At 37.2% G+C, this 26,678-nt stretch overlaps 1 protein-coding gene across 2 annotated transcripts in view; it reads left to right on the forward strand.

Annotated features, from left to right (window-relative positions):
* The first annotated feature begins 7,445 nt into the window (after window positions 1-7,445).
* kdr (kinase insert domain receptor (a type III receptor tyrosine kinase)) overlaps window positions 7,446-26,678 on the forward strand; it is a 49,607-nt gene continuing 30,374 nt past the window's right edge. Inside the window, exons 1-10 of one of the 2 annotated variants that reach the window (XM_079831653.1) lie at window positions 7,446-7,739; window positions 11,587-11,683; window positions 14,165-14,379; window positions 14,890-15,011; window positions 17,264-17,432; window positions 17,682-17,818; window positions 22,604-22,796; window positions 23,005-23,122; window positions 25,508-25,680; window positions 25,892-26,048. In XM_079831653.1, coding sequence (XP_079687779.1) covers window positions 7,676-7,739; window positions 11,587-11,683; window positions 14,165-14,379; window positions 14,890-15,011; window positions 17,264-17,432; window positions 17,682-17,818; window positions 22,604-22,796; window positions 23,005-23,122; window positions 25,508-25,680; window positions 25,892-26,048 — 1,445 coding nt within the window. In that variant the 5' untranslated portion in view covers window positions 7,446-7,675. The remainder of the gene's footprint in view (window positions 7,740-11,586; window positions 11,684-14,164; window positions 14,380-14,889; window positions 15,012-17,263; window positions 17,433-17,681; window positions 17,819-22,603; window positions 22,797-23,004; window positions 23,123-25,507; window positions 25,681-25,891; window positions 26,049-26,678) is intronic. The other variant, XM_079831654.1, reaches the window with a different exon arrangement.

The following is a 26,678-nucleotide window of genomic DNA, read 5'->3' on the forward strand; positions in this document are numbered from 1 at the left end:
GCTGGCTCGTGGAGGACTGGAGCTGGCTCGTGGAGGACTGGAGCTGGCTCGTGGAGAACTGGAGCTGGCTCGTGTAAGACTGGAGCTGGCTCGTTGAGGACTGGAGCTGGCTCGTGGAGGACTGGAGCTGGCTCGTGGAGGACTGGAACTGGCTCGTGGAGGACTGGAGCTGGCTCGTGGAGAACTGGAGCTGGCTCGTGGAGGACTGGAGCTGGCTCGTGGAGGACTGGAGCTGGCTCGTGGAGGACTGGAGCTGGCTCGTGGAGGACTGGAGCTGGCTCGTGGAGAACTGGAGCTGGCTCGTTGAGGACTGGAGCTGGCTCGTGGAGGACTGGAGCTGGCTCGTGGAGGACTGGAGCTGGCTCGTGGAGAACTGGAGCTGGCTCGTGGAGGACTGGAGCTGGCTCGTGGAGGACTGGAGCTGGCTCGTGGAGGACTGGAGCTGGCTCGTGGAGGACTGGAGCAGGCTCGTGGAGGACTGGAGCTGGCTCGTGGAGAACTGGAGCTGGCTCGTGGAGGACTGGAGCTGGCTCGTGGAGAACTGGAGCTGGCTCGTGGAGAACTGGAGCTGGCTCGTGGAGGACTGGAGCAGGCTCGTGGAGGACTGGAGCTACAGGTTCACTCCATAAATCACTTTGTCACGGGACTTAGATGCAGCGGCGGCCATCTTCTTTGGCGGTAAGGGCTTTGGGACAGGCAGGACAACTCAGGAAGACCCACTGGAGGGATATGTGGAGGAAACTGGCGGTGGGTGAACTGACCAGGCTGCGTGCCCTTTTGAGAGGACTTGACGAGGAAGTCACATTTTTTCTTGAACCTCTTCAATTTCGAAAACAGAACCATTTAAAAAGAGAATCAGATTAATAGACTTAACTAGGGAGAAGGAACAGGCAGGTTCAATATACCAAATTGTGTCCTGGTCTAGTCCCTTCAAAAAACATGCATTCAGTGGAGCATATGGCTAGATCACCAAACAAGACAGCTCAGAGATGGTGGTTGCAGCAGGGATGAGGCAGAATCGGAAATTCCACAAGAGACGGGTTTATTAGACTCGGGAACAAAACCGCAACCAAACACCATAAGTAATCATAATAAAAATAACAACAAGACAAGGAGTGCAGGTAAGTGAGTCCAATATAAAGTCAATGCAAACAACGAAGACCAGGTGCAGGGAATCCGGGGAGAGCGGGAGAAATGATGACGGAGTGAGTTCAGGTGTGGGACAGGGAGGATCATGGGAAATCCAGGACAGGCGTTGATTGTAACATTAGTTCTTAAAGGAACCATTTTTTTTCTTATTGTGAAGAACATTTAAAAAATCCGAAGAACCTTTTTCCACTTTGAAAAATAATTTGTCCGTTGAAAAGGTTTCACGGATGTTAAAGGTTCTTCAACCATAGATGCCAATAAAGAACCTTGTAAACAACCAACAGTTGACCCAAGACTTCACTGTAAACCCGAATGTTCATATTAATTAAATAGATTAAGTAGTGTATACTCAAAGTTTTAGAAAAAGTTCTACTAACTTAATTATTTCAAGTTGGTGTAACATGGTCTTCCTTTTGAGTAATTTCAACTAATATTTTTTGATTAAATGGAACTTTTTTGTGAATAAGTAAGCATAACTTAAAAACATAAATTAAGTACAACTTAATAGAATTAAGTACATGGTAAGAATGATGAAGTCCTGTTATTTCTGTTGTTTCAAATAGAGATGATTAAAAAATAAACTTAATTTATAAAGCACATGCTAAAATACAATAAAATCTCAAAGTGCTTAACCAAATAAGTAAAATCCATCATAACAAATAAATTACAACCATAGCCTATTAAAACAATTTAATTGGGGCAAACTGAAATGCGTTAGTGATTATTTATTTATTGTATTTTTATTGTCATCAGTTTAATGTAGCCTATAAACTAAACGATTTTTAAAACGTGTGCATAAGTTTTGTTCTCCGGTTTAACACATCACACAATAAGCACTTCTAACTCCTGCGAGACTTACTCACACACATACATCAAGAATCAGCCTATGAATCTCAACAATGGTGACATGATTCATGCCGCAATGCATTCTGGGTGCATCATACAAAACTCATCCATGGCTCCCATAATGCATTGCGGCATGAAGCGTGTCACCATGGTTGAGATTCATAGGCTGATTCTTGATGTCTGTGTGTGAGTAAATCTCATAAGAGGTCAAAGTACTTGTCATACAATCTATTTTATAACTTATTCAGCTTTTCTGATTAAAACTGTGCTGGATCTCAATTGCCTCAATTTTAAGTTTGAGTCACATGTTTTTAAGTAAACAAACTCAACATATTTGACTAACGTGTACTTAAAGCAATGACAACACAAAGCAATAAAAATTGAGTTTTGATAACATAAAATGGTGTGGTTGTGTACTTATTTTTTAAAGTTCTGTGAAAACTCAAAACTTTGTTATAATAACTGAAAATAATTGAGTTGCCTTAACAGAAAACTGTAAGTCATATAACTGCAAATATTTGAGTTGAGCTAAATGAGCACTTTAACTTAATTGTTATCAAAAGGTACAAGTAGCAGGTAATCCAACCTTTTAAGTTCTGGAAAATTGTGACTTTTAAGTTATCCAACTTAAAAAATTTGAGGCAATCGATTGCCTCAATTTTTTTGAGTTCTGGGAACTTATTTGGGTTTACAGTGCATATTGTCCGTCACTCATACACAATACATGGCCTTAGTGCATTGTTTGCCTGGAGATGTCCTGTGTCATACGGCTTACTGTTACACAACAAAAGGTAGCCACCCCCTCCCTCCCTTTCCAATTTTATCCTTTGGATCCACCCGTATCCCACTGGCAGCTTCTCTGGGACATTCTATCTCAGCTTGCTGGAAAAACAAGGGAGGTTACCAGTACTCCGCCAGCCTCCTTACCTCCAGAGAGGGGGGAACAGAAATACTGTTAATGATTGTAGTCCAGTAACACTTTACAGTACAGGAAGCATGGCCACACAGATTGTTTACAGACAATGGAATGGTCAAAGTGTCTTCCTCTGCAAAATTTGTCGTTTACACATAGGACAAAATGTAGTGTTTATTTCGATACATTTCTCAGAAGGTGGTTCGGGTGCAAATGTGTTATGTACATTTAGAAATGTACATAATTTATTCTAGTTCAGTTAATAGTCTTTCTGTTTGGCCAAGATCAGTGAAAAAGGCAATTCAAGGAATTTCTGTCAGAAATATGTTAGGTTTTTCATGCAACCAAATTTGTCTTTGACCTCTCTAGTTTTAAAAGACCTCTATTTATCGTCTTTTTTTAACTTAAAAATGCTACTTTTTACAGTAAAAATCACACTTTCTATTTCATACAAAACTAATATTTCATCAAAAACTAAGAAAATTTAAAGTGCGCGATTACGCACTGTCAAAATTACTTAAAGCTGCTGTTCGTAACTTTTTTTAACAAAAATTATATAATGAGAATGTACAACATATATCTATTTTCCAAACTGTGTTTTTGTCTTACCCTGAATCATTATGGTACACTTATAATAAGTGTTTATATTGGGATTATTTCAGAGCGGTCTGGTAGGAACCGCTGTGGAGGAGCACAGTCCCTGCGTGACTCACCATAGACATAAACAGAGAGAAGCAGCTCCAGCTGCAATGTTCTTCCGCAAGACGCATGCAGTTCTGTTTATTAACCACTAGAGCACCAAAACTTACGGACTGCAGCTTTAATTTTTCTTTTTCCTTGATTTTGCAGTTTTTGCACAGGTTTTTAAAAGTACATTTCAAATATGGAAACTCTACTTAAATAAGTTAAGTAAAATGAACAAAGAAAATAAGTACATTTATCTTGTCCAGTAAAAGGTTGAGTAATTTCTACTTTCCTTTGCAATACATTTTACCCAAACACTGTAACACTGAATTAAACCATGCTTTTAAATTGTATGCTTTACTTAGAAACCTCTAAGTAAATAATACAATAGATATTGTGTAAACACATAACGCTGTACCCACCCAAACGGACCTCTACTTGGTACACAATACACAATGACAGTAACATTTGACAGATCGTTTATGAGTATGAATGTGTCATTTTTTGTAGAAAATGAACTCCAGATGTCACAAAATGGCAAGTTACTAAAACTTACAAAAAAAGCAATGATAAAATTGTAATTATTAAAGGGGTACTTCAGCGCTGGGAAGATGAATGTGTATTCAAACTGGGTCATTTATGTAGTAGAAATGTGAAAATAGACTGAGAAAAGGCAGAAAATTTATTTTTGTCTCATGTGAAAGACAACAACTCCCAGAATGCACTTGCTTCGCTGCCCAACGAGGCCACTCCCAAAGCCACAGCCACTGGTTATCACTTGCCCACCATGACACCGCCCCCACCGTTGTTTTGATTTTCATACTAATACAATAATTTCGTTCAGTTACACTCTAAAAAATGCTGGGTTAAAAATAACCCAAGTTGGGTTGAAAATTAACTAACCCAGCAGTTGGGTTGTTTTAACCCAGTGAATGGGTTGTTTTTACCCAGCAAATGGGTTGTTTTAACCCAGTGAATGGGTTGTTTCAACCCAGCGGTTGGGTTAAATGTTTGCTTAAAACAACCCAATTGCTTGGTTGAGACCTAAAGCACGTTGAGAACTATGTTGAGACCTAAAGCACGATCAATGTAGAATCCAACAGCTTAGACACGCGCGTCTTCCTCTGCTTGTAAACAAATCGCTTCTGGGTCATGTGTCCGAACGCTGGCGCTACGTCATATTCTCGCACATGCGTCGTGGAGGCACACACGGAAGACAATAACAAGTTGGATAAAGGTGTTATTTTGATTTTTTTTTGCGCACAAAAACTATTGTCGTCGCATCGTAAAATTATTGTAGAGTCACTGTGGTGAGATGGACTTTGTAACGAAGTTTTAAGTGCCTTTTATGCGTCTTGGGAGTGTAAATGTACTGAATTCCAATGGAGGCCTTTCTCAGCCATCAGCTTTCAACAAAAATATCTTCATTTGTGTTCCGAATATGAACGGAGGTCTTACGGGTGTCGAACGACATGAGGGTGAGTAATTAATGACAGAATTTTCATTTTTGGGTGAACTAACCCTTTAATGTCTATTAGTTTGTCAAGAGATTTAAAGCACCGTTTTTGAAGAGTGCGCATGTGCGGACGTGCTCTAGTACATAAAAAGAGACTATTTGAATCTGGAAATAAAGCAAAATTACTGAGAAAAATTTGAATCATTCCTCAGGTGCCATGTCCATAATGTATAGCAAAAAATCTAGCATGTATTCGATCTCAAAATTATTAATTAAAAGCATTTATTACTCCACCACCTGCGTGACATCATTAACCAACGTGGTTGAATGACAGATTTGCGACAATACGGTTTCGGGAAACAGTTGTGACTAGCTAGTTGATTTCTTCAACGATGCATCGTATTATGGTAGTTAAGCAGTGAGTTACGTCGTTGTATGGGAAACACACCCCAGACCTGTCTGAAATAGTCCCAATATAAACACTTATTATAAGTGTACCATAATTATTCAGTGTAAGACAAAAACACGGTTTGGAAAATGGATTCTTGTTGTACATTCTCATAAAATTTTTGTAAATCTTGAAGACAAAAAAAGTTACGGACAGCAGCTTTAATTTTTGATATTTAATTTCTACAAGCATTGAATACTAATACTAATATAGAATTCTATTCTTGCCTGAACTAACTTTTTAATGTAGAAATTACATTTGTTTTTAGTAGGATTTACTTCACCACAGAATCATTTTTATCAGTACTGTCATAGAAATTCCCATTAAAAAAAATCTAACTTGAAGTGCTATGGTGATCTTCCGCCTTGCCCAATCCAGGGACAGCATCCCGTAAAGTTTGGTGTTGAGGGTCAAACTATAACAAACTTCTGAGCATGCTCAGTTCGAGTTCACTGATCACTCATAATCCCTTGCACTTGAATAATTAGTGTTTTTGGTTAAAGAATGTGGACTTACATATGTATTTGTATGTAGAATTAACGTTAGCTCTATAGTGTTTTTAATTAGCCTATATTTGTCTTACGTTTCAAGTCCTCGGTAGAGTGATTATTTCAATTAATATTTACAACCTTTGGTAGAGGGTAGCCTATTTACCAGAAGGTTCTGCAAAATAAAGACAGTTCTTCATGTCAGCTCAGTTTAACACAAAATGGAACTTGGATCCAGAAGTAAAAAAACATTATTTCTGAGTCCAACTTCAGATTTTTAGTGTCATAGATGCACATAAGATACCTTCAGAACATGTTTTCAAAAATCCAGACTGCAACAAAAGCATATAACTTTCGAGATTAAAACAGGAATTGATCAAATTATTACAAAAATATTTCCATATTCCTTTAAAGCTAGCTAATATCACTGTGTGATATTTTCCCCCATCTAGCGGTGAAAAGGTATATGACCATCCAGTGAATATTAGTTTCTGTTCCTCTCAATTCCGATTTCGTTTTAACTCCTACGGTGACCGATTTAGTCCAAGATTAATATGGCTTCCAGTTCGACCTCGTCCACATTCGACACGGTGCCATCGAGTGTTAAAACGCGAAAGGCGAAGCTTGAGTTTACGGGTATGTCCCTCTTTGGCAAATGTACTTTCAAGATGGAGGGGCAACATGGCGACCCGCATTCGAACCCATTACCCGTATGTATTTTCAATGGCATATTATAAACTTACGAGAATACTTTATTACTTGAAAGAAGTAAATATACATTAATGAGCACATATATTTTTGAAAGAACTAAGTGTTTTTAGCTAAGAATAAACTAAAAAAAGTTACACAGTGTAGCTTTAATATTTTTGGACCCACTTTATATTAGGTGGCACTTATGTTTTTACATTGTATTTTAAAAATACCTAATTATAATTAATTTCTAGTTACATTTATAATACTGTTGACACTTCCCTTACACTGAACCCTACCCTTAAACTTACCCATATCCCACCTCGATATCAGCAAAAATGTTTTGCTATAATACAATATGAACACAATACGTACAGTGTACTTATTTTTTTTTGATGTAAGTAGGCTACATAGTAAGGCCACCTAATATAAAGTGGGACCACATTTTTAATCCCACTCTTTTTACATTCTCAATAACAAATCCATCCAAATAGCCTAGTTTTAAGACTTCATCTAACTTTATTTGAGGGGTTAGAACCCCCAACCCACCCTAATTCTCACCCAAGGCAGTTTGTTTAGTGGAAATTGTGCATATCTTCACTTCTTGATTGAGTTAGGTCCCTATCGTAATTGATCTCAGATAATGTGATTTAGACTCTTCCGTTAAGGTCTATGTTCTTGGGACCTTCGACCTCTGGAGTCTATAGACATTAAATGAACGGTAACATCTCTGATTAGTAAGTGTGTCGCGCGCGCCCCTCCCTCGTCTTCCTCCCTATCAGCGCACTTCAGTCACGCGCCCGTCCAGAATCCATCAGTGAGCGCGCAACAGGTCTCTATCAGGGGAAACAACTCACAACAGCGCAAGGATTTCTGTTCCTTTTAAGGATTTTAAAAACCTATATTAAAGTGCACAACTGTGTCGTATAATCGTGATGAGGAGTTGAGGAGTCAGGGATTTTTGGTTTCATGTCGGGACGGTCCAGCGTTACTGTCGGGCGATGGCAAAGACATCTTATGTGCTTTCTCTCGTCGACATCCTCCTTACCATCAACTTGGTTATAGGTATGACATAAACATCTAATTAAATACACAAATACTCATCATTTTGTCGTTATTACATTCAACTCATTGTTAATTGGTAATTGTTCGCACTGTTGCCGTTGCTGGTTTTCAGCTCGTCATAGGCTACGCATTATAAAATCTTGTAGGATATTAAAATGTTAAAGTGTAGTTACACCTGTTATTGATTTGAAACAACTGTAACTATGATTTTTCTTACTTTCTCCCGTTATTGGATCTGTAGAACATAGCCTAGTATATTAATAGTATATTTTTAAAATAGCCTACAAAAAAAAATATAAATTGCTATAGGCGTAAATTTAAAAAAGCGATTCATACGTTGTATTTATAAAAAAAAAAAAAAAAAATCGGTAACTCATAGGCTACTATTTTTTTAAACTATAAAAACATACTACTGATAAATTGACGAGAATAAGCATTCCCAGAATTCCATGCATGTTTAGATTATTACAGCTTATGTTGCCTTTATGTTATAAGTTTAACTTACTAAGTAATTAGTTACTCTAATTTAATAACTTTTCCCTTGAAAAAGTAAAGGATTACTCTTATTTTATTATATATAATAGGCCTACAATAGTGGAATGAACAAATGTAAAGTCTAACTTTAAAATGCATGTTTTTATGTTTTCTTCTCACATTTGCAATACTTTGGTCAGTTAATAAGAATAATTGATGTCGTTTTATATTATTTAATTAAAAGAGCTGTTTCATGTCTATCCTTGAATCGCTTAACTGTTGAGGTTGATATAGGATTTAGAAAGTAATTAGTAAATATGTATTTGAATACTTTTTGGAGAGAGTAATCGAATTGAAGATGTGATTAATAACTAGTAATTAATGACTTTTTTAGAGTAACTTACCCATCACTGGTTATAAGTTATATTTTATTGTTGTGTTTTTCTAATGGTGTTTTGTGTTTGTGTGGGTAACAGTGTGCTCTGTCTTAATGTCACTTGGTTACAGTTGTAGAAGTCAGTTTAGATAAGATGTAAGTCATCATGTAGGCATAATTTCATCAATATTATTGTCAGTGCATTTTAAAGTATACAATAATTGCTACTATAATATAATTGTATTATAATACTATTATACTTGTAACATTGCCGCTGTATTTTTGCGTTTTAAAGTAAAGATTCAGAGCTTAAATGTATATACCAGATTTAGGAGCCAACATTTATATAACAAAAAAAAATATATAAATAAATAAATGTACAATAGAGACTAAGAGTTGTTTCAGTACAAAATTGAAAAAGGGTTTCAAAATTGGATCTGGTGAGAGATTTTTGCTTTTAGAATAGTAAAAATAAAACTTCCTATTCTTTCTGTCCTTATCTTGTAATTTCTTCCACTCTTTCATCAGATGCAATCAAGCCCTCACTGCCATCATTGTTTCAAATGCTTTCAGTGTCTGGCCACTTAAATGTTCAAACAAACAGTTGAATAAGTTAGTCTCCATGGAGTGTGTGTTTTAGCATGATTGTGTGTGCCCATAAGAGTGTGTGTGTTCCCAGTTCCTCTGGAGCAGGAATCCCACCTCAGGCTTTGGTGCGCGGGGCCATTTAGCCCGGCCCCGGCCCATCTGCCCAGGCTTCCTGTTTTGACACATCCAGGCCTCAGTGCTGCACTTGCAGCTCCAGTGGAAAAATATCCCAGGGTCCCACATCAAACTGCTCTATGCCACAATGCACTGTGCCATTCTGTGCTGTTGCACGTCTACATCCCTTATATCCAATGTAAAACCAGGCCAGGCAATGGACAGGCAGGCATTCATGGTCCTCACCGCACTTCGTGAATCCATGCTTATTAGAAGCAGTGGTTTGACTGTTAGTTTGAGTGGATGGACATTTTTTCCCCAACTGGGACCACGTTTTTGTGGTTTGTTGATGATGAAGCTGTAGATTTAGTCGGATGGTTGCGCTAAAGCTTGAGTAAAGATAAAAAGAGAAAAGGGGGCTGCTTTCAGATGAGGAGATAAACTGAATTATTCTGGGATTAATATCAACCATGTTAAAAGCACTAAGGGGATCCTAGAAAAGGAGCATGTTGTAAAGTTTATTTAGTCTTGATGTTAAAATGATATATTGCAGCCATATTCTCAGTGGTTTATTGCTCCGAGGATGGCGGTCCTACTGTCCAGTGTTTAGTTTTAGTGTGATATATTGTTATATGTTGTCTAGATTTAAATTTACACTGGATGTTTGGTGTCTTTCTTGGTTTAAGTTGGCTTAAGTAAATTCAATAAGACAAACAGCAGAAATCTGGCAACATTTGTTTCTCTATATAGCATTTTATAGCATCATATTCGTATATTTTCATTTTGAAATTATCATCATAAAAAAACAAAAATTGGACCCTAAACTCAGGCCCTGTCCCAAATGGCACACATATGCTCTTTCGGTCTTGTTGACTTACAATGGCTACCGCGTGCGCGTGTCTGTTAAGTCCACGAGACCGTAGTAGGGTGTCCCATTTGTCATTTTAGATTTCAGAAGGGGGCTCGCGAGCGCACTTCAGCTCAGCCCGTAAGTTTGCGAGCTACATAGAGGACTTTACCCGGCAGTCAAAGCGGCTTTAAGTCACGAAAGTGCGGAATCAGTCTGCGTTCCACTCCACTTTTAGACACGCACTTGCAAACTTCCCTAAGCACTTACCCTCGGGGGAATCCCCGCCGCCATTTTGAAATGCGTTCCACTCGGTAAGTGGACGAGGGAAGTTTATATGGACAGACCCTCGCTGCCTCTATTTTGACAGAGGGAGCGAGTCTACTTCATATGTACACTTCAGGCAGCTTCATATACCACAATGCAACACGATTGTGACATCACCACATATCACGTTTAATTTACCCCACCCATAGACTGTAAAAAAATATGGACGTAGTGTCTGTGACGTCACCCATAGGATTCTGAAGAGCCGTTTTGAAGCGCAAAGTAGGGATGAGCTGGCCGTTGCCATCTTGTCAGCGCGTCATTGCGCGTCACTCCCGGATATTAGAAAATGGGCAAAGAGGCGGGACGTGGGTGGAGCTGAGGTGACGCGATGACTAACATGGTGTGAGATGGTGGTCCAGTGGGTTAAACCATGGAACTGACCAGTGGTCACCACCAGTGTGTCCTTGAGCAAGGCACTTTACTCCACGTTGCTCCAGGGGGATTGTCCCTGTAATAAGTGCACTGTAAGTCGCTTTGGATAAAAGCGTCTGCCAAATGCATAAATGTAAATGTAAATGTAACAGACAGCAGACAAATGGCTATCCACCTGTCACTCAAAGTGGCCACGCCCTTAATTATGCAGAACTTTAAAGCTTTATATAATGTAAATGAATGAGTTATAAAAACATTCAACCCCTCACAGTTGTCATGAAGGGCAAAATTAGCCGTATAGACCAAAACCACAATTTGTACCAGACTGTAAACATGTTTTTTTCTGCTGTAAAGTTGGCCATTTTAACATGTGGCTCCCTGAGATTCTGCTCCCTTCTGGAGCCTGTCCCTAGCAGCCAGTCGATGAATTGCAGTTTAAGTCACTTCCGTATTGGCTTCAAGAGAAACTGGGGGAGGTTGCCGCTTGGTGGTTACAAAAATCTGTATGCTGACCCTCGCGTACGCATAAAAAGTGAAGTATATTAGGCCTTTAGGGTGCCATTTGGGACAGGGCCTAAAGTGTTACCATAAATTAGACCAATGTAAGAGTATATGAATATCATATCCACTAAAGTCCTCATTTAAATCAATCAGTGATTTTGATTTTATGCGAGTATTCATGTGAATATCTGCAACTTATTCTTTAACAAAGCATTCTGGGTGTATTTTTTTTTTCTTTCTTGTAGCGATAGAGCTCAGATTTGTGCCGGATCCTCCAACCTTAAACATCACTGAGAAAACTCTCAAAATCAATGCTTCAAATACACTGGAGATCACGTGCAGGTAAGCTTTGCAATTCTGTCTTCAAATAAAATTACGGGTTAATGCATGCAATTCATTTTTTCCAGTTGCAAAAATATTGAACAATTAAAGCTGGGTACATACTCCGCAAGAACAAATAAATTTGTTCGTTTTCTCGAGGTGGCAAGAACAAGAACAAAGTTCATTTTGGGCAGGACATTCCATACTTCACGAGAAAAGCAGGCGCCGAACATTTCCGTTTCGCCGCATTAACCCCACCCACTTTAAATTTCTGACCAATCACACAATAGTTCTCGGACACCCACAAGAAAAAAGTTCTGCGCAGATGATGTGTCAAGAACAAGCAGCGAGAACTTCCAAACCAAGGCTGCAAGAACCGTCATTTTGTTCTCGCAGCCCTGTCTGGATCGCGTTGCATCACCAGACAGAACGAAAAGTTTTTACGGATGCATTTGAATATTAATAGTTATTATTATACAAACTAGAGTATTTATGAATGGTTATGGCAATGACTGTTATTCACATATTCTATTGTATGAATATGTAGGCCTAAACAATCATTTTACTTTATTTACATTTTACTAATGTTTACTATGCAGCTGCACGTGGGAAAGAAAGCGCACGAGATGAGAAAGCTACAATTATTAAGACCATTGATTAAGAACACATTAATACATAGTTAACCAAATCAAAATGTATTTTCATATTGAATGATAGGTACAGCTTCAAATCTTTTAATAGTCAATTAAACATACAATATGTAAACTAATAAAACTAATAAACTAATACAATGTTTTGACTATATTTTTAGATACATACTGTGTGTTTTGTGTATATGCCTGTTATATGGTTTTAACCCTTAAATGTATACCTCGGGTCTTTAGCGACCCGAGACGTCATTCACTACCCTCCTTCTCATTCATTTTTTAAAGTTAGACATCAACCTTCTTAGTATTCCTCAATCAATCAATTTTAAACAATATAACACGATTTTTAAAAAAAAATTATAATTGAATGACTGTTATTCCACTAGTTCTTTGTCAAAATTGACCTGAGGTGTGTAAGATTATACATATTTTATTTCTGCACAATAATAAATGAATCTATAATGACAAAATAAGTGCAATTCAGCTTTATTCCACAAGGTGGCAATGTCTGATACACAATGATGAAGTGACGTTTCACTCATACTTACCTCAGACAGAAAACGAAACAATAATAATTATAATCTGAAAAACTTGAAATGGCTCAGCGATTTACTGCAGAGCAAGTTCTGAACACAATCAAATATAAGTGTCACTGTCCCTTGATGATGGATCTGATGAAGAAGCTGTCAGTGATCAAAATATTTATTTTGAAGACGTTGAAAAATGAGTTGAAATGAAGAAAATGACGTTGAAAATGAGATTGTGAATATGAGCCAGATGCTGAATGTATTGGGATTGAGCTCTGACAAGGACAGTGTTGATAGTATAAAACATCTGCTCAAACTCAACCCTTCCAAGCTCCAAAAGTTAACGAAATATGCTTTATTTTATTCTTCTGTAATTGTTACTCTAATATCAGGAGTTTTATATATTATCGCGACAGGTATAGATCTATCCATGTTAGATATAGATCCGGGTCACTAAAGACCCGAATATGTCAGAATGTTTGGCGAAACAGTCATGCATTTAAGGGTTAAATTTAAAAAGTAAAGTAAATTACAATATTAATTTATGTTATATATTATAATTTGCACGACCCCGTCATTGCCTTTCTTTGATGACGCTGCAGGGTGTTCCAAATGAGCAGTTATTGTCAGCAAACGTTAAAATTAATGTTAATCAAACAACAAAGGGAACAGAGAAAATCACTCACTGCTCTTGACTAAAGAACTTTTGTAGCTTTAATAAGGATTAATCTATATTTAATTTATAATTTATGCAGTGCAGATTGTTTAATAACTTTATTGAATTTCTGTATATTTCCTACCTGTCTAAATATGACATTTTTTAATGGGTTTATGTGAGGATTGTTTTAAGTTCACTTAAATTAAAAGTTGTTATATTTTTTGAAGCCTAATAAATGTAAAAAAAATGTTGAATGGCTATAATTAATGTTTAAAATATATATATAAAAAATAATTTTCATAAAGACATCAGTAGCTGTACTAGTATCAGTGATACTGGCCTTCATTCATAAAAAGATGCCATTAGTCTTTATGCTGTTTCTACATTAATTTGGAGATTAGCTGTGAAATTATTACATTATAAAATATATTTTAAAAACGTAATCTCAATTAATCACAGAAAAAAATGTGATTAATCTAGTTAAAAATGTTTTATTGATTGACGGCACTAAAATGAACATTCATTTTCATTCTGAAGCTACTGTACAGTTCTCATAAGCTGGGAAAAGTGTGCTGTTTTTGTTCATTATTGGATTTTTGATGGTAAAAACAGAAAGTAAACAATGTCATTTTTGACGTGATTGCTGACACTAGTCTTACCTGTTACACAGGGGGCGGCAGATCCTGGAGTGGTCTACACCTTACAACCGAACCCGTTCTGAAACCCGGCTCACCACATCAGACTGTAGTGGTGATGGACTATTCTGTAGCACTTTAACACTCTCCAGAGCAGTAGCCAATGAGACGGGAGAGTACCGCTGCTTCTATAAAAGCCTGCCTATAGAGGATGGGAAGACTTCTATAGCTGTGTATGTCTTCATACAAGGTATGGCTTTCATGTGTAATCTTGTTGGACAAGTTTTCAACAAAAAGATAAGCACATTTTTCATAGTGTTTTTATAACGTTGCTGTCTTCTAGAGAAAGTGGGAGAGAGAGTCGTTACAAGTTACAAAAATGTGTTCATCGCATACTTCCTTTGTTGTCCTTCAGGATAACCTTCTCACCTCCTCATTCTTCATAGCCTCTTCATTCACCACCACATTTTACTTTCCGTTTTGACCATAATAGCTGCAAACTGTTTGTCCAGACAGACAAAATACAGGAATTGGTTTGTTTTAAGTTGCTTGTTTTTAAGTGTTGGTTAGAGTGAACTTGCACTCCATTTCATACCTATGCATATTTGATAATTACGTTTTAAAACTGTTTGTAAGTAGTGTAATATATCTTATAATATCTAAAGAGTGTATTTAGTATAGAGAAAAGTCCTAGATTATGGCAACTGTAAATATCTGGTTGTTGGGTAAATATAAATACCAGACATTCCTATGTTTTTAGATTATCGTATGCCATTTGTCCGAATGGCTCAAGATTATGATGTGGTGTTCATCCGGGAGGGAGAACAGGTGGTCATTCCCTGTCTGGTATCTGTGGAGGACCTAAATGTTACACTATACACAGTGAGTATTTCTACACACACACACACACATTCCCCTACCCTACACTGTAAAAGGTGCTGATCTGCAGATGTTACCTTCTATTTCTTAGGAGCTAAATTGAGTTTTGTTGGTGTAATTTAATGTATTTAGGATGATTTAGTAATGTTAAATAATATTTGTGACCATTTAGATGCTGTGTACATAACTTTGAGTGAGTTCAGCAAAGATCATTCTAACTACACTATTGTTCACAATTTTGAGTTCTGTAAGATATTTTAATGTTTTTGAAAGCATTAGTCTCTTATGCTTACCAAGGCTGCATTTATTTGATACAATTTAAAAGATCTGTTTTCTATTTTAATATTTTTTTTAAATGAAATTTAGTAATACATTCAGTTCCCCCATTGTTTTAGGTTAAGAAATCTAAAGTTTAAGTAAGCAGAACTTGCAGATTTTTTATTTTGTACTCATACATTTTAGAAATATTTGAGTAAGCTAATTCATACATTTAACTTAAAAATATCATGTAATCTAAAAAAAATTGTAGTGGAAACTTGACTAGCTTTAACTAACTAATTCAATAAACTTGCTAATTGGTTACACGATGCTTTGGTTGTATTAGCATAGCATAGCACTTGTTGAATTAGGACAGCAATATAAAACATTTAACATAAATCTGTTCTCAAACTAAGCTTAAATCCCAGCCCAGTTTCGGTTACATTTAAGTTAGTCTAAATTAAAAGAAACAAGTTCATTAAACTCAGAACAATGAAACAATTCAGATTACTTAAAATGTGTCAGTTTTGAGAACTCAAAAGAAAAAGAAAGTTCTAAATACTCAAAATAAGTTAATTTGTTTGAACTAATTTGTTTAATTTGAGTTGGCTCTATTCAAACCAATTTCTTTTTTTGAGCGTTATGGTTTACAGTGAAGTTTTGCATCCTCATTAAATAAAAGTACTTGTTTCATTGAAAAAAAATCTTAGTGACCCTAAACTTTTTGGTGAAAATTGTTTTTTAAAAATGAATTGAATATATAGGACATGTAAAAAAAATTTAACAGTTGACTTAACTTAAAAAAGTGAGTAAATACGTTGCCTTAAAATTATTGAGTAATAAAAGTTAAGTGAACGACAATTCCACATCATGCAATTTTTTCAATTAAGCATGAAGCCTCACTTTTTTTAAGTTGCAGGGATAGTTCACTCAAAAATGAAAATTACCCCATGATTTACTCACCCTCCAGCCATTCTAGGTGTATATGACATTCTTCATTTAGACGAAAACAATCGGAGATATATTAAATAATGTCCTGGCAAATCCAAGTATTATAATGGCAGCACAAAATTTGAAGCCCAAAAAAAGTGTATCTATCCATTATAAAAGTAATCCATCGATTCACTTCAGAAGGCCTTTATTAACCCCCCGGAGCCGTGTGGAGCACTTTTATAATGGATGGATGCACTTTTTTGGGCTGCCATTATAATGTTTGGATTAGCCAGGAGATTTTTTAATTTAACTCTGATTGTATTCGTCTAAAAGAAGAATGTCATATACACCATACACATATACATGGCTTGAGGGGGAGTAAATTATGGGATAATTTTCATTTTTGGGTGAACTATCCCTTTAAATCAATTGATCACTTTTTACAGTGCATTATGTATAGGTCTTTTCTGTTGACTTTATATCCATAATAAATATGAACTGTATGACTACAAAATATTTAGGGCCGGATTTACTTACAGCTTGCGCCAGTGCATACCATCTTTTGGCGTTACAAAACTACTGTCAGGATTTACTAATGACACGCAGTGATAAATTAGTGCTGAAAAGGCGTGGACAGGATTATTTTTTGCAGCTTATCTTATTGCATATGCATCTGTAGGAGTTTCTCTTTCAGTCGCAAAATGTATGGGAGGAGAGTATTTAAATTAATCATGCAAGGGGATTTACTAAGGTTTGCGCTCGTCAATTTACTGGTATTTGCGCCATTATTTACCACCCCAAAAAAAGTGCATCTTAAACCAGACGCTAACTTGTAGTTTGTGTTAGTCATTATGGAAATGATCCAGCTGCGTCTGTGTTCTTTAATTTGCGTGTCATCAGTAGATCACATGCAGAACTGTCCACTCCCATTGGTGCTTTTTTGGAATTGCGCTCTCACGCTAATTTACCCTGTTTAGTAAATCTGGTCCTTAGTGTTTACACATTAAGATCCCTGTGTTGTGTCATGATATGAGAAGAATGTTTATGGTGTCTGCCCTCAACAGAAGTATCCAGTAAAAGAACTGGCCACTGATGGGAAAGAGGTCATCTGGGATAGCAAGAGGGGTTTTATCCTGCCTAGTCATGTGGTCAGCTATGCTGGCGTGGTCTACTGCCAAACCAGTATTCGAAACGAGACCTATCAGTCTTCACCTTACATTGTGGCTGTTGTAGGTAAGCACAAAAAAAAGTTGATTTGAGGAGGTGAATGTTGCATGAATTACATCTGACTTATCATTTATTTCAGTTTTGCAAGCATGTCAAAAATTTATAAAACGTTTGTTTTTGAGGAGGTGAGATTGCATGTCTCAGAATCATTTTGTTGAGACTGTAGAAACGTGGTAGTGTGAGATCAGCTGCCCTGGTCTCAAGAGAACAATGCTCCACCCGGCACGTCCCATACACCCCTTCCCTCTTCCGCAGGATACAAGATCCATGACCTCACCCTGAGTCCAGCTCATGAGAGGCTGACGGTAGGGGAGAGGCTAATGTTGAACTGCACCGCTCACACCGAGCTCAATGTGGGAATCGACTTTCAGTGGACCTTCCCACATGAGAAGGTCAGTTACTCAGAGAAATGTTCAATACAAGTCAACCTCATTTTGCAACATTTGTGGCATAATCTTGATAACCAAAGATCTTGTATTTTTTTTTACTTGTCTCCTTCCTGTTTTCCACATAAGTTTCACACTGTCCAGTGATGAAAAACAGCCAGAAACAGTCTCAACTAAAGCTGTCTGCTATGTCTTTACTGACTTGTATTGACAGCAAGACATCTTTTAACCCTCTGGGCCTCTTTGGTCAAAAATGACAGGATAACACTTTTGTTTTACTTTTGCCACATTAGCTATGTGAACACGCAAAAAAATGATCGACATTATTCGGATATGTTAAAGGGTCGGGGAAAAAAGTCACTCATGGCTAGCCTAGAAATCGAGACACACCCTATCGGCTGAAAATTTATTTTGACGCGAGTATAGTCTAGCGACTCTCGGTGGACCTGAGAGCTGGAAAAAACTAACTCTGGTCAGGCCAATCACAGTGGCCCTCATTTATCAATCTTGCGTACACCAATTTTCCAGCGTACACCTGGCGTACACCCAAAACCACGGTGACTTTGAGATTAATCAATATGGACGTTGGCGTACGGCACGCTCAAATCCTGCACCAGCTCAGGAGGTGGTGTACGCACGTTTTGAGTTAGTGCGAAAATGCGCAAAAAAACAATTCCTAACACCACAAAACGCACTGACAAAGATATGCTATATTATGACCCACTGTAAAAAACAACAACAACAACAACAACAAATAAAGCCCTATTCGCACGGGATAAGTATTATCTGGGGACCTCGTGTGATTTAGAAATGACTCCCCCACATCTGAATTTTGCGTGGCGCATTCGCACGGGACAAGCTGTGATTTTACTCGAATTTACTGACTTATCTCCCGGATATGATGTTACTTGAAAATGTTTTTTCGTTATATAGCTGTATGAAATTATAAACAGTCGTATCGATATCATTTTGATTGTTTTATAGTAGGCCTAATACAAATAATTTCGTATAATAACAATATACGACGGAAGATTCAGTTTCAAAGCTAATGTAAAAGTGCCCATTTAAGCGAGTTGTCATTGTACTGTTCTGTTTTTGTGTTTTTCATTAAGAATAATATTAAACACACCATTCAAGCAATTACTCCCAAATTGTGCTCATTCTAAAGTGAAAGTAGTAGCCTATAATCCGCGCGGCCGCACGGGAAGTCATAACGGTGCGCATTATATGCAGCCTAGCTCCATTCTTCGTGAAAGATAAAGATAGAAATGCGCACAGGACACAAAAACCTTGCAAAAATTATATACGATCCGCCTAATCCCGGCCAAATAGATGCCGATTCGCACGGGACTAATATTATCACAGGACCTCGGTGTTTGGCGAAATATGGTAGGTCATTTTCGGAGGAATTTTTACTTTACATATTACAGACATGGCCGATTTGCACGGGATTAAGATCACAGACATTCTCTGCGATTATTAGCTACACATCACCAGAGCTCCCCACATATACTAGCCTAATCCCGTGCGAATAGGGAAGTAATTATAAACTTTTTTGTGCAACATGGACTTCAATGTTTAATTTGTGTGACTTTACCAAAGCATTTGATATGTATTCCTCCAGTTACGATGTGCGCTTTACCTGACGTTGGTTAGGCCCGACAGCTGCCCACGGACTGGGACTGAACATAATTCAGACTGACAAAATAATAAAAATGACATTCTTCTTCTTTTAAATAATAATAAAATAAATAATAATAATAACGAAATTCTTCTTCTAAATAACAATAAGCGTCATTAATAATACAAATCATAATAATAATAAGAATCTAACAAATTGTCATGCAATTATATTAATGTGAATGAATGGTACTCCACATCACATCATAATCACTATTGTACACCCCAATACATGTGATGTGATACGAAATTAAATGCTAATTATTTCAAAACACCTGCTGTAAAATAATGAATTGTGATAGGTAATTTCATCCAAACAGCTATTTAAACTGGAATCCACCGTACACCTTTTTGTGGGCGCCTTTAATCCCACTCTTTAAACTCCCAAATAAAACAATTTAGTTTTTTTTCCACTTCCCTGGTGATGGTCTCGATCTCCACGTCAGAGAAGTTTCGCTTCTTTGCCGTCTTTCGAGTGTCCATGGCGTAAAATGAGGGCGTGGGGGAGGCAGAGACTTGAATATATAGGGGCGTGTTATTCTAATGACGATCGTTTTCAGCCGCGGCATTTATCAAGGGCAGGTATTGCGTACGCCTGGATTTCAGAGGTGCACACAGCTTCATAAATCAGGCGGTGAGAGGAGTGTAAGCATAATCTTACGCCAATATATACGCCCGTTTCTACGCAAGATTGATAAATGAGGGCCAGTGTGTGTAGAGTCGGTGGGCGGGCTTAACATAATGACGGTACGTCACGGCAGAGTTGCGGAGGTTCCGCTGTGCTACACGTAAACAAAGAAGCTGACGAACAGCGGAACAGCTTTTGTATCGGCTTTGGTCGCGACTCTGGAAGACTTGGAGGTAAGCTTTTCTTTGAGAAAAGAACAAAGAACGGCACTGAAGTCATTCTTAAGAAAAGAAGATATGTTCAAAGTTTTGCCGACTGGATACGGCGAACGTCTATCAGCTAACATTAGCTCGGCTTCACCTTCTTCTTTGCTCTGGTTGGTTGTGGCGCTCATGGCGCTTTCCAATTGCGTGCATAGGGAATTTGAAAGACAACCGTTTATCCCGCCCCTCGGATTGAGCCCTGTCAATGGTGAGTTTCCAGACCCAACATCTTGATGTGGGTCTGGCTTGTCAGGCTAACTCATGGCTCCTTCGTGGTCAAAAATGACCAACATAGGAAATTAATGGCAAATACGAAAACTCAGAGAATCTTTTGGTGGTACAAACTACAAATCAGTGTGCAGAAAAAAGTGCACAGCAATGCAGATGTGACACTCTAAAATGTCAAGAGTGCAAAATAGACACATTAAGAGTTCCTTTCTCTGGAACAAAGAGGCCAATGCCAACCCCTGAAAAACAACCCCACACCATAATCCCCATAATGCACAATGCAGTCAGGTAAGTACCGTTCTCCTGGCAACTGCCAAAACCAGACTCGTCCATCAGATTTCCAGACAGAGAAGCGTGATTGGTCACTCCAGAGAACACGTCTCCACTGCTCTAGAGTCCAGTGGCGATGAGCTTTACACCACTGCATCCGACGCTTTGCATTGCACTTGGTGATGTAAGGCTTGGATGCAGCTGCTCGGCCATGGAAACCCATTCCATGAGGCTCTCTACGCACTGTTCTTGAGCTAATCTGAAGGTCACACGAAATCTGTAATTATTGACTCTGCAGAAAGTTGGCGACTTCTGCACACTGTGTACCTCAGCATGAGCTGACCCCGCTTTGTGATTTTACGGCCTACCACTTTGTGGCTGAGTTGCTGTTGTTCCCAATTGCTTCCACTTTGTTATAATACACTAACAGTTGTCCGTGGAATATTTAGTAGTGAGGAAATTTCACGAATGGACTTATTGCACAGATGGCAACCTATCACGGTATCACGCTTGAATTCACTGAGCTCCTGAGAGCGACCCATTCTTTCACAAATGTTTCTAGAAGCGTCTGCATGCCTAGGTGCTCGATTTTATACACATGTGGCCATGGAAGTGATTGGAACACCTTAATTCAATGTTTTGGAGGGGTGTCCCAATACTTTTGGAAATAAAGTGTATATGAACTAGAGCGCCTATAACAAGTTTTTCCAAATGTGTGAAATAAAAATCAATAATTCAGCCACAATGCAGTAAAACGAACAGCAGGAAGAGGTTACATGAGTACAAAACAGACACACACAACACACTATTATACACACACAAATGAGCTGGTGTGGCTGTAACAACATGGTAAAATTGAGCCAAAACACTCAAATAAGAGGTTGAAATCAGAACCGATTCAGATTGAATAAGATGTGATAAAGCATACCTGTTCATTTTTGTTACATTTTTATTGAATTTTGATGTTATGGGTAACAAAATGTCCTCGTCTGTCTCCAGGTTTGAATGTAGTAAAATTTATGCAAAAACTGACACTTCAAATCAACATTTCAAACAAATACATTTTACCTTGACAAAAAGTAGTCTTTGAGAATGTCTAAGTATAAATCAAAATCCGCAACTTAATAAATATAAATATTTATGTGTAAAAAAAAACCCACTAGAGAATTTAGAAGCCACTTTATATAGAACTATATAGAAATCTAGTGGTTACACCATGACATTACATACGTTTTTCTTTTATTACTCCCACCAGATGGCAATAATCTACCTTCAAATGTTGGATTTTAAATGCCTTGTCTCTATTTTAACATGGAATACTGCTTTGGTTGAAAAATAATTTTAAAATATGCTAGAAAATGTGTATTATTTTCAATGGGGAAAATAGCTAATACTTTTTTTTATAAATATTGCATACTATCATCAAATCCCCTCAAAATTTGAAATAATAATCAAAAAATATTATTGAGTGTGACCCCTAAACGAAGAGGACCAGAGGGTTCAAATTTATCATCAGCCAATCTTCTATGTGACTGTCGATAACTGGCTACTTAGTTATGCTGACATTATTTGTTTGGCTTAAGAGACTTGAAGCATAAGTTCAATTAAGTTAAAATCAGACTAGTCCAGACCAGATCAACTGATTTTGTTGAACTGCAGTTTCATAAATAACATCATGCATTTCTCTGGTGGATTTTAAACCGTCTCTCTCACCTCCTGCAGAGAAGTGTCAACGGCTCAATGCCAAGATCACGCTATGAGACCAAGTCCTACAAGAAGAAGCTGTGGAACTCCTTAGAACTGTCCAATACCCTCATTGTAGAAAATGTGACCATAAATGACACAGGAGAATATATCTGCACAGCCTCTAGTGGTCAGATGCACAAGATTGCCCGAGCATCTCTCATCGTCTATGGTATGTGCCTTCAGGAATAACCTCAATTTACCAACAAAAAAAAAAACATTATTTAATTTAAAATGTTAGTGTTGCTCACACACCAAGGCCAGTTATAAATTGCTGGCATCGGTAACATATGGTAGCATAAAGACTATATGTTTTACACAAACAATACAAAAATACAATGTTTTAATAGTATTTGCTAACATATCAATTCATGTTTCAGAGAAACCATTTATTGCACTCAATGATCAGTTGTCGCAGACTGTGGAGGCAAATGCTGGCCAGGAAGAGGCAAAAATCCTTGTTAAATATTATGCTTACCCAGAGCCTTCTGTCAAGTGGTAAGTGGTTAATAGAGTGGTTAACTCTTTCCCCGCCAGCGTTTTAAGAAAAAAGTTGCCAGCCACCGACAGGGTTTTCGATCATTTTCACAAAAATGTAATGGCCCTTGAATGCAATATATCAAAAGAAAGAGCAGACCCTCTGCTCTTAAAAAAAAACAACAACAAAAAAACAAAACGTTTTATTCATGCATTCCTTTTTTACCAACGCTTAAATATAGGTAAGTCTTCTTCGCCTGTGTTTTGATCAGGAGATTCTGTACTAGGGATGGGCGGATACTGATGTGAGCTTCGAAAAGTTTCGCTATTCAAATAAAAATATTGATACTAAGCAGTTTTTTTCCAGTAATTTTGTTTATTTAAAGAGATAATTGTATACATACAATACGAATAACCTATGTTACTGAACAGTTGTGTAGTATAGGACTATTTTTCTGCTCATCTGAACCATGATCTGAACGCACGCAAATGCTGCAAGACAGAACCAGTCAATCACAGAGAGAGCGTTCTCACACTGCTGACACTGTATTCAAACAGAGCTGCGTTTCCCAAAACTATCATAAGAAGCCATTGATGCTTTTGGAAACGCAGCCCAGAACAATACTCATCAGAAGACAAAAAACAATGTTTGAGTTATTTCCCAATAAACACATTGAAATTGTAGCCTACATAGTGCAATTACACTCTTTAAATGTAATGGTAAAAGTTGATATTGATCATGTTCTATTCTGTAACAAATGTAAATGTAAATCATGTCAGAAAAAAAGGTTGCATTTTATGGGTTGCAACGTCCTGTCACTGGCAGTCCCTTATGAAAATGAAAATGTATTTTTTACTACAGTGACCATAGTTCAACTAGTATTTGTACATTTTTATGGTTACAACTGCAAGTGAACATATTTTAACCATGTGTAAACAAAATATGATCTAATAAGTAGCAATTAAGGCATATTGAATGTTAAAATACCTTTCAAATATGATGTTAGAAGTATCGTATCGATATCGGTGATACTGGCCTTGAAAGTATCAGTATCATATCGAAAACAAAATAAGTGGTATCGCCCATCCCTATTCTGTACTCGTTCAGAAGATGCGTTATAGCGCCCCCTAGCGTATAACAGTGAACACACGGAAACCTGGAAAATTCTGTGTTTGGCGGGGAAACGCTTTCTCACAAATAATGGAAAATTCCATGTTTGGCGGGGAAAGAGTTAATAGTGTGTGACTTGTGTATATATTAATGCTGTCAATCAATTAAAAAAATTAACTAGATTAATCACACATATTTTTCTGTGATTTAATCACGATTAAATCACGAAAAACACGTTTTTAATATAAGTGTTTATAAGTTATAATATTTTATAATGTAATAATTTCACAGTTAATCTCCAAATTAATGTAGAAAAAACATAAAGACAGTATATTTAAATACTTGAATGAAGGCCAGTATCACTGATTCTAATACAGCTACTGATCTGTCTCTGACTCTATGAAATAGATTTTTTTTTAAACATTAATTACAGCCATTCAACATTAGTGTAATTGAAAAATATAAAAATATTTTTTTTTTTTACATTTATTAGGGTTCAAAATATAACAACTTTTAATTTAAGTGAACTTAAAACAATCCTCACATAAACCCATTATAAATGTCATATTTAGACAGGTATGAAATATACAGAAATTGAATAATGTTTTTAAACAATCTGCACTGCATAAATTATAAATTAAATATAGAAAAATCCTTATTAAAGCTACAAAAGTTCTTTAGTCAAGAGCAGTGAGTGATTTTCTCTGTTCCCTTTGTTGTTTGATCAACATTAATGACAGACAGCATTAGTGGCTGCTGTCACTTTAAGATCTGCCACTGCACACATGAGGCGGATCTCACACGGGTCACGTTTTCTCACAACTCTTTGCGTTCATTTGAGACTTTATTTAACTCATTTAAGACTGCTCTTATGAGGATACTCGACAATTTTGGCATAATTGTGTGTGAACATAGTTATTGTTCGTTCAAGCTAGACAGAGAACTCTATTCTGGCGCTGTCTGTGCGTACGATACTGGCGCATGCGTGTTGTGTGTGTGTCATTCACAAACAGCGCATTCTCTTTTGTCTTTTTGCGCTTGCATAAAAAAGTTTGAAAGCATTTGCATGAATAAGAGCGTGATCATATAATGTAACGCTAGCCAAAAGATGACAGAAAGAACGTTAATGGCGTTCAATATTTTTAACATGTTAAACTGAAAAAATGTATCGCATGTGTTAATGCATTAACGTTGACAGCACTAGCCTATATAGTGCCTATAAAGAATAGATTAGAACTGTCTGTGCAAGTCAGATTCAACTTACATTAAGCTTTCTTTTGCTATTGTCCATCCAGGTATAAGAATGATCAGCTGATAGTGTGGAAGGATGAATACAGGATGAAGCCTAACAGAGGATCTCTCACTATATATGGTGTTACAGAGAAGGATGCTGGGAATTATACTGTTGTCATGACAAATAAGATTACCAGGGAGGAGCAGAAAAGAACATTTCAACTATTGGTTCATGGTAATGATTCTCTTCTCTTCTCTTCTCTTCTCTTCTCTTCTCTTCTCTTCTCTTCTCTTCTCTTCTCTTCTCTTCTCTTCTCTTCTCTTCTCTTCTCTTCTCTTCTCTTCTCTTCTCTTCTCTTCTCTTCTCTTCTCTTCTCTTCTCTTCTCTTCTCTTCTCTTCTCTTCTCTTCTCTTCTCTGTATTAACTTGTGTGTTTATATGTACAGTTCACCCTAAGATCTTTGAGAAGGAAGTTCCGTTGGACCGTGATGTTCATATGTACGGCAGTAGTCCTACACTCAGATGCACTGCTAGCGGAGGATCCAGCCCTGTCACAATAAAATGGCAGTGGATGCCCAGAGAGGACTGCCCAATCAGATTTCTGTGAGTCATATGCCACATGATTTGATGCTGTCTTCTTGTTTTGCTACAGTATAACCTGTGTAATACGTCTAAGAATTTACACTGCTAAAAAAGCTTTTATCAGATAGATGTGCTTCATGTGGCATGATGTAACATCTAAATGAACTGTTTTTATTAAAGTTAGAATATAACTTTATTAACATGACTAAATTAGGTTAGACAAATTAAAGTTGTTTTAATGGTATAAAACACACATGCATGTCAGTTTTACCAACATAATTTTTGCTCATTTTGCTCTTTAATCATATTGTATTATATTTTGAAATACATACATATCTAACATCTAAGGTTGGTAATAAAAAAAAAGTAATACTGTGTGACCAATTGTACATGCACCAATATACCTAAACATACACTGATACAAATGATTCTGTGGTAAAGTAAATACTCCAGAAAAATACAAATGTAATTTCTACATGAACAAATTTGTTCAGGCAAGAATTAATTAAAGGGTTAGTTCACCCAAAAATGAAAATTCTGTCATTAATTACTTACCCTCATGCCGTTCGACACCCGTAAGACCTCAGTTGATCTTCAGAACACAAATAAAGGTATTTTAGTTGAAATCTGATGGCTCTGAAAGGCCTCCAT

The sequence above is a fragment of the Gobio gobio genome, assembly GCF_949357685.1.
Source record: "Gobio gobio genome assembly, chromosome: 12".
Classification (NCBI taxonomy): Eukaryota; Metazoa; Chordata; class Actinopteri; order Cypriniformes; family Gobionidae; genus Gobio; species Gobio gobio.